General features: G+C 53.2%; 5 protein-coding genes across 5 annotated transcripts; all 5 read right to left on the reverse strand.

Moving 5' to 3' along the window:
• Window positions 1–142: 142 nt before the first annotated feature.
• LBRM_34_3660 (putative ribulose-phosphate 3-epimerase) lies at window positions 143–904 on the reverse strand (the record flags this gene model as incomplete). Its single annotated transcript, XM_001568419.1, has 1 exon — window positions 143–904. The coding sequence occupies one exon, from the start codon at window positions 902–904 to the stop codon at window positions 143–145; it is 762 nt and encodes a 253-aa protein (XP_001568469.1).
• Window positions 905–4,312: 3,408 nt separating this feature from the next.
• On the reverse strand, window positions 4,313–5,074 carry LBRM_34_3670 (conserved hypothetical protein; the record flags this gene model as incomplete). Its single annotated transcript, XM_001568420.1, has 1 exon — window positions 4,313–5,074. One exon carries the CDS (start codon window positions 5,072–5,074, stop codon window positions 4,313–4,315), a length of 762 nt encoding a protein of 253 aa, XP_001568470.1.
• Window positions 5,075–7,164: 2,090 nt separating this feature from the next.
• On the reverse strand, window positions 7,165–7,842 carry LBRM_34_3680 (glycosomal membrane protein; the record flags this gene model as incomplete). The annotated part of the gene is made up of 1 exon (XM_001568421.1): window positions 7,165–7,842. The coding sequence occupies one exon, from the start codon at window positions 7,840–7,842 to the stop codon at window positions 7,165–7,167; it is 678 nt and encodes a 225-aa protein (XP_001568471.1).
• An 802-nt stretch (window positions 7,843–8,644) lies between these two features.
• LBRM_34_3690 (conserved hypothetical protein) lies at window positions 8,645–9,673 on the reverse strand (the record flags this gene model as incomplete). Its single annotated transcript, XM_001568422.1, has 1 exon — window positions 8,645–9,673. The coding sequence occupies one exon, from the start codon at window positions 9,671–9,673 to the stop codon at window positions 8,645–8,647; it is 1,029 nt and encodes a 342-aa protein (XP_001568472.1).
• Window positions 9,674–11,647: 1,974 nt separating this feature from the next.
• Window positions 11,648–12,970, reverse strand: LBRM_34_3700 (conserved hypothetical protein; the record flags this gene model as incomplete). Its single annotated transcript, XM_001568423.1, has 1 exon — window positions 11,648–12,970. The coding sequence occupies one exon, from the start codon at window positions 12,968–12,970 to the stop codon at window positions 11,648–11,650; it is 1,323 nt and encodes a 440-aa protein (XP_001568473.1).
• Between the last annotated feature and the right edge of the window lie 34 nt (window positions 12,971–13,004).

Consider the following 13,004-nt stretch of genomic DNA (forward strand, 5'->3'; position numbering starts at 1 on the left):
TCCTGAAGGATGGAAAGGGTGAGGAATAAAGGTACGGAAGGGGCGCAAACACTGTGGTGTCATAGAGTAGCGCGGTGCTCGGCGGGTGGGCGCATCAACACTCCAAAACAACTGCTCAGCTATGGTGTTCGGAGCATCGTAACTAAAGACGGCTCGAAGTGCGCAGTGAGATGTGCTTCTGAATGCTGCTACGGAGCTTCTCCATGCTGCCCTTGCGGTCATTCGACTTAAACACAGCACGGCCAGGCACAATCGCGTTTGCACCGGCCGCAGCAACGAGGTCAATAGTTTCCAGTGTAATGCAGCCGTCCACCTGGATCAGAAGGTGCGGGTAGCGCTGGCGCAGCAGGCGTACCTTTTCCACCGTCTCCGGCTTGAACGTCTGCCCAGCGAACCCGATTTGCACACACATGACAAGCACCATATCTACTTCGTCTGCATCGATGAGGGGGAAGAGCCTTTCCGCGGGCGTATCAGGACGAAGAGCAACCCCAGCAACCATGCCTGCCTTGCGTACTTTGCGGCATACGGCAACAGGGTCCTCGGTAGCCTCGTAGTGGAAAACAAACGTCGACGCTCCAGCCTTCACAAACGTGTCAACCCAGCGTATGGGATTCGAGATAATCATATGACAGTCAAGAAAAGTGTTGGGCAGGTGCTTACGCAAATCCGAAACCGTTGCGGGGCAGAAGCTAAAATTCGATGCGAAGTGACCGTCCACAATGTCCACGTGAATCCAATCAGCGCTGCCACCATTCTCAGACAGCACGTCCAGGGACTCCAGAAGTAGCTTTGTCTGGTCCGCCACCATTAGCGAGGGCGAGATGATGGGGACAATGGGCTGCCTTTTGTCGCGCCCATTCGGGTAGGTGAGCTTGTCCTGGTGGTTAAACTTTGTCGCCATTATGAAAGTGAAGTGCTGTACGGCAGGGTGTGAGGGCAAAAGAAAAAGAACAGAGATGGAGTGGACGCGGGAAAGACAGCGCTGCAGGTTATGTGTTTTTAGAGAATAAGGATTGATGAAGCACAAGCAATCCTAAACTGAGAAACGCAAGTAGAACGTAAAAGAGAACAAACGAGCCCTGAGGAGGACAAACAGCAACAGCAACGGAAGAGATGTATGGGGCAGGCGTACCGACGCCTTTTGTTTGCCTTCTGTATGTCACACAGACACACACCGGTATAGACGGCGCAGCGTTTCTTTCTTTCCCTTTTCGGTAGAAGACAAAGAAGGAGTCTGGGAGAAACGCTGAGAAGAAAAGCAAAGGAAAGCCAAAAGAAGGGGGAGGGGTACAAAATGAAACCCCCATACAGAGAGGAGGAAGAGACGGAAAGATGCACGGAGCGAAGTTGAACGACAAAATTTGCAGGCACTAAAGACAGAGGAGGGAGAAGAACCGAAAAAAAAAAGAAAAAGGATGACGAGAAGATGCAGAGAGAGGGTATGTCGATGGGTGAGAAAATGGAAAGAAGACGACGAAGAAAAGAGCCTAGGTAATTGAGGAGAGAGAAGAGAAGAACGCACCAAATTCTCTGCGAGTGAGTCACCCTAAGAGAACCGAATTCGTTGTTTACAGCCTAATGTGCCCATAAAATGCCGCGCTGATGAGAAAGCTACCACCACCACAACAACAAAAGGCAAAGGGGGAGGGGGGAAAAAAGAGTAGAAGAGAGAGGAGCAACAAGGACGAGCAGAAGGCAGGCCTTTAAGATGGCATGAAAGCAAGCGAGAGGAAAAGTCGACAATACCGGTAATCAGTAGTAATCTGGTAAAACGAGGAGAAAGGCGATGTATACACACACACACACCATGCAGCAAGAGACAAAGAGACGTGGCTACTTTGTGTCCAATAAAACCCCCCCCCAAAAAAAAAAATGATTCCCACTTTGACCGCTCTCTTCTTTTCTGATGGCAGCGTGAGACTACGAGGCGAGCGTTGCAGAGAGCGAGAAGCGAGGAGGCTGAGGAGTGAGGAAAAGCAGTGCGAGGTTGGAGAAACAGAGGCGATGAAGCTGAAGCAGCACATGCGCTAACGAAAGAAGGTGAAGGCCGACATGACGACGTGGCGAAGCGACGCCAGAAGCAAAACATGACGTGCAACGTGAACGGAAACACAGTACCGCTTTCATGTTCTTGTCAGCGATCAGAGAAAAAAAAGCAGCCGCGATCAAGCATGTCGACTGTCGCCTGGCACTAACAAGGCCCGGCGCACCACTTGCCGCTCCATTGGCTGTAACCTACTTCATTTTTTGTTGTTGTTGTTGGCGGCGTGTTGCATACGAGATCGATAGGAAAATCGTCCTCACGCACAGGATGTGGTATCCCCGCTCCGTTGAGCTCTGCTGGAGTGTCCTCTCTTTTTTTTCTCGCTCGTGGGTGTGTTCGATGATTGGAAGAGCGCAGACACTCACAGACTTGCCCAGAGCATGGCAGCAATGAAAAGAAAATAGCCGATGAGCAAAAAGAAGTGGCACGGATCGAAACGGGGGAGAGTGTCACCGAAGTTTGGCAGCCGTGTGCCTGCGTGTGTCGCCTCTCTCCTTTTTTCTTGCGTCACCCCGGTGCTACACTGATGAGCACACACGCATTCACAGATGCTCCCCCCCCCCTACAGTCCTGTCTCTCTCGCTCGTGGGATAATACTGTGGAACTATTAAGGCCAGCGGAAAAAAAGGGAAGGTGGATGAAGTGGGACCGTCAAACACTACCAAAAGAAAAAGCTCGAGCCACATCGAAGGGGAAGTTGCTTAGGGGTCTGCTACACAACAAGAGAAAGAGCAGGCCCTCGACCACTTTGGAGCGAAAAGGGGGGCATCAGACAGGCTCACCTTTGAAAGAAGGGCGACTACCTCTCTAGAAGATTATACGTTTCCTGTTGAACCTCCTTTTGTGGTTACTGAAACTTGACTCCTTTTCCCCATTTACACCCCTCCACTCTCCCGCTTCGAACGCTTCCCACAACGTTCCATGCGACGTGCGCTCGCACCCTTCCTTCTCTTTCGCTCGGCCGCGTTCTGTTAAGTTGTGAGTGCGGGGAAGAGAGAGAAGAGAGGACAGGGGAGAGGTCAGATGAATAGCGTTGGGAGTGGGTGGGGTGTATCAAAATTAGGTGTTCCCCCTTCTCTGCGTCTCTCCGTCATCTCTCCATTCACGAACTCATATGCCTGTGCGTATGCGTACTGGGTGAAGATGTCGAGTTCGTCCTTCACTCTCTTTCACGTGTGTGAACATTTCTGTGCGCGGGGCGCGACAGCTTACACTGTCCCCCCCCTCCCCCCGCTCCCTTAAGAGTTACAAAACAGAGGTGCGCTCACACCAGTCACTTTCGTGTAGCATCTCTCCCCCTTCCCCCCCCTTTTTTGAATAATGTTGGACGTTGTTGGTGCTATTGGAGGTGGATTTCTTTCGCTACGCTTACTTGTTTTTTTTTTTTGCCTCCCTTTTTTTTTTTACGGCCTTTGATTTGCGGTGTGTGGGTGGGTGACCTGAATGCGGAAGAGGGTGTTCAGCAGAGCGCGCTCAACGCAGCCAGCAAGAGAACAGGCACACACCTACGCGCGCTGATTCTCACTGTAGAAAGAGCGAAGCTGAGAGGAGGGGAACAAAGGCGCACGGCTCCAGGGGGGAAGCGGCAATAAACTTCGTACAGTCTCTGCCCACCACCCTGAAACCGCGAATCCCTCGTCTTATATATCCTTGATAATCTGAGTGGCGATGAAAAAAACACATCGACATCATCGGTGCTAAGAGACACAAAACAGAGAGAAGTATCGCAACTCGCCAGTGAGGGAGAGGAGAAGTAGAGGGTTGGGTCCTCGTCTCAGACCCACGGTGCAGTTTCTTCTCGTCCGGCGGTTGCAGCCGATAGCGCAGCGTGTTCTTGTCCTCGTGATTCAGGTTCCACTCGCGCACGAACACACGTCACGTGTATGCAGGTTGCTGCTCGCAACTGCATTCACAAATCGTGCATGGCAGAACCTCGAGGGGAGACACTTATGCGAAACAGGATGGAAACAACAGTGCAGTGGCTTGCACGAGGAAGGCTTATTAAGATCCACGCGCACGCCGTTCTTATGTCCTCTGGTCGACGCACTGAATAATGCAAAGTGGGACCCCTTTCAGCCAACATCTGCTGACTCTCGCAGCATGCTCGCGCAGCTGTACCGACCCCAGGCAAAGAAAAGGGCGACGAAGGCAGCAACGCTGTGCTACACCCATTTGTCCTCCCCTCTCTTCCAGGTGGCCTTCGCTCTCCCCACATACCTGTCCTCTCTCCCCCTCCCCCATACGCCTCTGGGTGGTCAGGCACGCTTACAGGATGCTCATCATGAAGCCGGGGACAGAGGCCACGAGGCCGATGATACCCTGCGGGGTACTGGGTACCGCAATCAGCGGCGGTGCAAGGGAGGTGATGACATCGACCACGTTTCCTGATTGGAGAGCAGCGCTGAGGTACTTGGGGCCCGCTGGTGCAGAGCTTTTGAGAAGAGTGTAGCAGAACATGCTCTGAAGCACTCCGTCCGCCACGCTGAGGACCTTGCGGCGGTGGTCCTTCGCCTTCTTCTCGTTCTGGGTGTCCTTGACAGCATCGTAGCTGCTGCTCTTCAGTAAAAGGTAGTTCATGATGAGGCGCGCAATGTTCGACCAGAAGAGAAAGACAAAACGAATGCGGTTGAGGTGCTTGCCGAGGACGGGGTCGAGCATATTGGACTTGGAAGCCAGCACAAGCTCCTCGCCGATAAGGAAGACAGTAAAGAAGGCGGTGGAGATCGTCTTGCAGATGCCAACCAGTGGGTTCGGGTGGCTGTTGAGAGCACCCGTGATGCCGCTGTATGTGAGGGCCGGGGCGACGACGAGCCACTGCGAGAAGCGGGTGATGGTACGGTAGTGAGCAGCGATGTGGTGGATAGTGTTGAAGTGCGCAGACAGCTTCGAGCAGCCGGCGGCAGCAGCAGGGCCTGTCAGGGCCATCGCACTGAACTGCACGACCGACATGACACGGTCGCGGTTCGACACATTCCCTATGTAGTCGTTGAAGGTCGCGACGCGTTGTGTAACGGAACCGTTGGACATGGGCGCTATAGGCGTGGAACGAGAGTCGATGCACGTGTGGGTAGAGGGAAAGAGCGAAGGCCAACAACGGAGAGCTAAACGCGGTCGTTCAAAGACAGAGAGACGAGAAAAGAAGGAAGGCCACAGAAGAAAGCAAAAAGGAAGACGTGCAAGGCGGTGTTTGTGTTTTGTGTGTGGGGCGGGCGGGGTAGAGAAGAAGGAAGAGGAGGAGGAGCACGTACAAATCGAGAGACGAAAGGAAACAGAAGCAAGAGCACAGTTTCGCAAGACTCAGTGGAACACATGCGGTATGCAGCCAGCACACACAAAACTGTCCGGAAAGAACAGAGTAGTGACAAAGGGGACCCACGGAGAACGGAGAGCGCTTGACTTAGAAGACCACACACACACACACACACACGCACGCCCTGTGAGAGTGTTGCGCCAGCTTTGAAGTCAATTTCATTCTTCACGTTTTGCAATACGCAGAGGAAGAACAAAAAAATCATTTTTCTTTGCTGCCAACCTGACCGCGGCCCTGCACTGTGGAAGAGCTCCTTGTGTGCGTGGCCACAGCCGTAGTTCGAGAGGGGGTGGAGGCGGAAAGGAAGAGAGAGCGAACTCTGCACCACTTTTTTTTGTATGTGCTGCTGCTTCTCTTGCGGCTTCCGCCACTCTTCCCCGCAAACAACATCACTCGCCCAGAGCACACAACCGGCTCGTTGTGTTGCTGTTTTTTTTTTCTTTTCATCATGTAGCCCTTTTTATTTTGTTGAGTATCCACATTTTCTCGTCGTTGCTTCACGAACAAACGCATGTCTGTTATCCTTTAAAGAGGTCCCTTTTTTCAATTATTCTTGGTGTCCCCTCTACACCTCCGGCACCTTCTCACATCACCAGCACCGCCCACATGCACATGATGACGAAAACGTCGATATTCTTCAACAATGGAGAGAAAGGACGGCGAAAAAGTGAGAGTGAGACAGCGCTTCTTGTGCAATGGTGAATAGGACATGAGTCAACATCATGTCCGCGCACCCGCATCCCAATACACGCGCATACTTGCCCTTACGCAAATTCTCCGGCATTGACGTATGTGGGTATGCCTCTTGTTGCTGCTGCTTGTACTCCTCAGCTTCCTGACCAACAAGGAGCTCTCGAGGGAACACACACCGCCATTCATGGACACGAGGAGACGACATCAACAAACAGGTCAGGGAAAAAGAGGTAAAAGAAGCGTATTTTTTTTTTTTTCGAGAGTGTTTGCGTTGTTTTTTTATTTGGCAGGTTCTTTTGGAGAGCATCATCACACGCAGCCCTAGAGGGCACGCACGCACACACACACACACACACACACACACGCACACACACACACACACAGAGAGAAAGAGAGAGGCGCACATACATAAAACCAGATGCCAAAGAGGCGCTCAGCCCAAGCGATACGCATGCGCGTATCGAGCCACGTGTGTACACGTGCACAAGTCACGAAAAATACGAAGGAAAAAGAAACGAGAGGTGGGGAAGAGAAAAGAGAGTTAGGCAAGTAAAAGTGAAGAAAATAAAGAGAACGTTTTCAGTGTTCTTGATGCGTATTTCGCTCATTTCATTGTGTGTGTGTGTGTGTGGCCTCTCGTCCTCTGTCCACCTCTGTGCGTATCTGGAGAGTGGGTGTTTCGTTGGCTGGGGCAGGGGTGGGTGCACATGGGGGAAAAATACCGTAGTTCGAAAGGAAGTAAGGAAATGCACGACACACACCCGCACACACGCGCGCAGCATCTACAAGAAACGAAGTGAGAAAAAGAAAAAAAAAACAGAAACGCATAGATCAGCAACGAGAGAAGAGACAAAGTACTGGGATACGCAGAAGTGGGGGGCAGGAGCGGGATACAAGCTCTCACCCTTTCTCCTGTCTTTCCCCTCCATTGGTCAAGCATACACAATTGCGCCGCTAGAATTCTGCACATGCATGATGGTACCACGGCAATACTACTACAGCGCGCTTGGTGGGACAACTCTAGTGCCTACATCTCCTTTCTTGAGAGCGGCTCTGGCGTTCCTGCTACACTGTGTCTGTTGGTGCGGTGCGTTGCGTGGGCGTGCTTTGATGTTCAGTAGAAATCGCACAGGGACGCGATAAACCCGAGCGCACCGCGGATAGTATCATTCAGCTCGAGACACTTCGGCGCGATGAGCTGCAGTGTCTTGTGCAGCGGCATCAATGGGCCGCTCACATCCTCCAGCAGCTGAGGGCCACCCTTCGGGAAGCACGTCAGCGAGAAGACCAAGAAGCAGCCTAGCTTCACCGTGGTGATCATCTGGCGCTTATGCTCCTCCGGCGTGTTCTTCTTCTGGGTCATCACGTACGCCTGGCGCATCAAGCCGAGCAGCAGCGTGTAAAACCAGCAGGTCACGGCACAGCCACCAAGGCGGCCCAAACGGCTCGGGTACACGTTGTGGCTCGACAACACTGCCGTGTTCTCAAAAAAGCAGAAGCACACGTGAAAGAAGTGGCTCAGCTGGTCCAAGCGGTCGAGGAGTATGTCACCCTTAGGCTTGGAGAGCGCCTCCAGCGTTGGCTTCGACAGAGCGTTGAAGAGAAGAGCGAGACGCGTGATGGCACGGTAGCCGTCCGCCATGGTCGAGAGGCTCTTCAGAGATTTGCTCAGAGAGGTGCAACCGGCGTCGTTGGCGGGGCCAGCGAGGGTCATGGGGAGGAACTGCACGATGGCCATCACCTTATCACGGTCGCCCGTGTTAGCAAGATACTGAAAGACGGAAGCGGACATGACGATGACGGGGGGTGTGTGGGGATCAAGTTGATTTTTGCTGAGTGTGGTAGAGGGTAACGACACGCCAAGAAGAGGAAAACGACGAGCTCGGTCAACCACAAAGAGACAAAGATGCAAAAAAAAAGTAAAATGCACACGAGAGAAAGGAGAGAAAAGAGAGTGGCTACGGTAGCGGGATGGAGATTCCTCTTTTAGTTTCCTTTGCTTCTTGGCGTATAAAGCGGGGAGACGAAAAAGAACAGCAGATAAAAGCCGACAGGAAAAAAGGGGGCGAGAGGAGAGAGGGAGGTGGAGGAGGAGGAGGGCAGCACAGACACAAGCGGGGGTAGGGAGGCAACAAGGACACGCAGCGGCAAGAGGAGAGAGAGGCGAGGAAAGGGTGGATCTTGTGAGGCATCAGATCAGATAAAGCCGGTGGCCAAGGAAGCAAATTTACTCTGCAAGAGAGAGTATTTTCCGCACCAATGCTTGTCAGCTGCTCCCGAAAGTAGCGATCAAGTAGGGTCATTTCCTCTTCCTCACAAGCCCCACCCAAAGGGGTAGAGAGAGAGAGCAATGTGCACTGAAGGTGCATAGTTTTTCGTGGGGGTGCAGCGTCCTTTGGAATACCTGTGAGGGGGGAGAAAAAACGGGGAGATCGTCTGCAACAATATGTGCGAACGAGCCAAAAAAAAAAAGAAGCGCGTGTATCGCGCACAATACACCCTCGAGACCAACAGCAGATCCACGACACACGGCCCTCCACAGCCACTGCGAGGAAGTACTAATGGCGCACACGAGTGCCCACCCCTTCCCTCGATCAGAGGTACTTGCCGCGCATATTGGAAGGGCCGGCATCGCGCTGATGACGAGTATGCCAGGGGCGCCAGTACGGGTCATACAAGTCGTGTGTCCGCTGGGCTGCATAGGGCCGATAAATTACGTAGCCCATGTACAAACCTGCGGCCGCCCCGAAGCCGGTAGAGAGTGACAGTAGTGCACGCACCCCCCACGGAGTGAGCTGTTTGTAGTTGAAGCAAACGTATGCCGTTCCGCCGAGAAAGCCTGAGCAGAGGCTTGCGTTCAGGATGTGCCACCACGTGCGATGCGGCGAGGAAATATCACATGTCCAGAGCATCGTAAACAAGCTCGTCAAGGCGTCGCCAACCGGCATGCCGATGGTGCCCATCAGGGCTACCACCCCGCTTTTGGCCACTGACGTCGTAATCTCGTGGAATGCGATGCCACCAAGCGTGACGCCGTTCAACTTTGCGTATGTCTTGTCCATGGTGCGGTACAGGTAGGCAGTCCGGCCGGCACCAAAGCAAAACCCCGCTGTCGTGCACACACGCAAGTAGTAGACGAGACAAACCGACGGCTGATCAATCATCAAGTCCAGCCAGTGAATCTTCAGCTTCTCTCGCATCTCCTTCTGCTCCATCCTCCACTGCTGGTAGCGTCGATCATTGGCGTAGTCATACCGCTGTAGAAACGACCTCTGCGCCTCACGAGCCTTCATGTGCACGTCAGCCTGGCGGAACTCATTTTCAAACCGATTCACAAGCGTGTCGATGGACTCAACGTCCATCGTTGAAGCTCGGCCGTCACCATGGCGTCGTATCTTCTGCTCATCACGCATTCGATCAAACTGTGAGTACGGGACGCCACTGTCACCGTAGCCTCGGTCCTTGCCGGTGGCCGCGTTCTCGAACGACTCCGTATCCATAAGACTGCGAGAATGCGGCACCTTCGCATCACTACCGCCAACGTCGCTCGAGTGGGATGGCGAGGCGACGCTAGCGGAGGTAAACGGCTGGCTGCTGCGCTGAAACGGCCACCATGATAGCATTGCGTCCCCCGAAAACCCGTGAAGAACGACAGCGAAGAAATATGAGAATCTCCTACTGGCGGCAAGTCGTGTAACGCTATAAGCGCGTTGGTGATGAGGTGAAAGTCAATAGTAGGTGAAGTGGCTTAGCGTTTGGAAGAGAAAAGGTGAAAGCCCCAAGAATGCCTGCCAGAGGCGTTGAGAGTGGCAAAGGGGGTGGGGGTGAAGCGGGGGTGCTGTGGAAAAGAGATGCCGCTTCAGAGGCGTTGCCTTCTTAGTTTGTGCTCGAAGCTTTTCTGTCTTCAGGGAGAAACTATCGTACAGAGAAAATCACCATGTGCTGCGCCTGAGACGTTCGTTGGTCAATGCAGACGCCAAAGAGAAGACGCATCGAACAAAAATTTGAGGGGAGAACGATAAAGGGAGAAACATGAGGAGCCCGAAAATAAAATCGAATTAGGAAAGACGTGGGAGGAGGAAGGGGCGGAGTAGCAGTTGAGTGAGGAAGTGAGGAATGCACACAAAGTTGAGCGACCGTCCATTTTGTCCAGTATCGTAGCTCCCCCCCCCGCCACTTTCCTCCAGCATAGCCCGAGGAAGAGAAACACAGAGCCTGAGAGCCTACCGAGGAGGAAAGGAGAGGGCAAGTCTGCCTTGTGCCCACATCCAGCTTCGTATGTACCCCCACGAGTAATGGAGACTTTTCGGTGGCCACATGCAAACAGGGTTGCATGAGCGTTTTTTTTTCTGCTTTCCATCATAGAGACACGTGAAAGGGTGAAGCGCTAGTCTCGTCTCTCTTTAATTTGCAGAAGCCGTGTTCACACCCTTGAGTGCATTTTCTGCTGGCGTTGTTTGGGAGAGATGTATTCTGGGCAATTTGTGCGATTCCTTTTCCATTCGCTGCGGTTCTGAGAGAGAAGGCGGGGTATATGGGGCCATTGCCCCCGCTACCCTGGCCCTCTCCCTTACCACTGACTCGGCCACTGCGTGCTCCTCTGTCGGCCCCAGAGAACAGGGGGATGGACACATGCAGCGACTTACCTCCCCCGGCGGCAAAAACGATGTCGATCCCGCTCGCACTCCGCACATCGACACAATGAGCCAACAGTACGACATCCAACACAACTGCGCGTACGCACAAGACGCACAAGAGAAGGAAAGGGGCGGAGAAACAACGAGCGTACAGAGTCTAACACATATACATAGAGTGAAGGGAGCCTGAGAAAGAGGACAGAGAAGAGGAGGAGGAGGAGGGGATAAAAATGGCAAAGACGGAAGAAAAACAAAAGGAAAGACCGTACAGGATGACGAGAAGACAACACTTCTGTTGATCAAAGACGCGCATGCACCAACACACGCATACACACACACACAGAGAGACACGGAAACAAGAAGACTCATAAATACCTGCACGCCCACACGCACACTACGGGAAAGGGGAGAAGTAAAACGAAGAAAACAAAAAAAAAAACAGACAATGACGCACAGCAGGGAGGGCTGTGGCTATACAGATGGCACAACGACGAGGCACAGAAGAGCGTGTTCCCATCACCAGAACACGCAGAGAAACAAAAAGGCAAAACGCGAAGCAAGCGCTAACCGAGAACAAGGAAGGAGAGAAGAAACATCGAAAGCGGAAAGGGAGGAGAAAAAAAAACAGGCAAGCAAACGATGCTCGTCAACGGGTGTGCGCACATGCAAAGAAACACACAGGTGGAGGGAGGAGTACAACGCATCGACTACACCAATGGTAGTAAGGGCGGGAAGAAAACCAAAATGCGCGCAGCATTCATGCCCAATCCAGAGACCTGTGAGGCAGTGCTCCAGTCCTAATCAGAAATAAGGAAATAAGTGGAACGCAGAGCACAGCGAAGAAGACAAGCAGAAGAGGGACGCCTGCACAGATAGGAAGAACGGCACTTCTACTCAATTTGTGCTTGTTTTTTTTCCCTTGTTCTTCTTCGATTCCTCTCTTTACCTCCGCGTGTCACCTCATTTGCTGAGATTTGATGCGGTCTTGCGAATGTATGTCGGTGGGGCTGTCTTGGAGAGAGTGGCGCGCATCTCACTGTTCGATGCACGTAGATCCTCGATTTGGCGAGTCAGATTATTCTCCTCGGCGTCGAAGTTGCGCTTTGCGGCTCGTACGGCGGTCTCGCCTGACATCTGCATGCTGTCGTCCAAAAGGACAAATTCATTGTGCTTGCCAATGTACAGTGCCATCTTCGTCTCCATCGATTGCACAACACTCTCCTTCTCCAGCACGAGCATGTTCTTGCGTGCTACGTTGGTGCGCATCATCTCGTTGTTCTTGTAGAGGAGGCGAAAGGTGTCCACTGGAATGCATTCATTGTGAGGCAGTACCGCTGCCACGTCCTCCGGCTCCTCACGAGAGGCGGACGGCACCAACGCCGACTTGGCAACGTTGCGTTCAAATTCGCGCGCCAGTCGCATCTCATTCAGCGACCTTGTCACTGTATTCAAGCGCCGCTGCAGCTGCTGCTCACGTGCAATTTGCGCCTTGATGACGTTTTCCTGACGGCGGCAGGCCATCTTCATGTCTTGTACGGCGTCGGAGAGGAACTCGCGATCGCTCTCCATACACGCCACACTCCTGTCGACTAGGGTTGATTCGCTTTCTGTCCTCACAACCAGCTGCAGCTTCTGGTTGTCCGTCGCCATGCGTTGCGCCTTTGCCTGCATCTCGCTGCACTCTTTCTCGCGTACCCGGCAGTCGTTGCGCAGCTGCATGTACTCCGTGCGACGCTCCTCGTTCTCCAGTATCTTCGCGCTCAGCGCGAGCACCACCTTCTCCAGCTTCGCAATAGTCGCTTTGCTGCTCTTGATTTCAGAGCGCAAAGACGCCTCCACAAGTGCCATGTCGTGGATATCCGCCCGCTCGCGCTCAATCTGGGAGAACTGCACATCACGCTTGCCGTCGTACCAGCCCGTTATGGTCATTACCGTGTCCAGCTCTTTCTTCGAGCTTGCAAGCTTGTTTGCCCGGTCGCGCAGCAGCTTCTCCTGCATGGCATTCTCGCGCGCCAGAAGCTGGTTGCGGCGACGCACAATCTTGAGCTGGTTCTCCATGCGCACGATGTTGTCCATGGCGTCCTCGGCAGCGATATCCTGTGGCGCAACTGCTGCCTTGTTGTATTGCTGAATCTGGTGGCTCACATCATCGTTTCGGTTCTGTTGCTCAACCGTCTCCAGTTCGGTGCCGAGAGAGTCCAGCCGAGCCGCGTACTGTTCAATCGCCTGCGTCATGCGCTGCAACTCCCGCTGCGCCACAGGATCCATCGTGGCAATCTCCATCTTCACCTCCTTGTGAGGGGAGGAGGAGGGGGAA

The sequence above is a fragment of the Leishmania braziliensis genome, chromosome 35 (assembly GCF_000002845.2).
Source record: "Leishmania braziliensis MHOM/BR/75/M2904 complete genome, chromosome 35".
Classification (NCBI taxonomy): domain Eukaryota; phylum Euglenozoa; class Kinetoplastea; order Trypanosomatida; family Trypanosomatidae; genus Leishmania; species Leishmania braziliensis.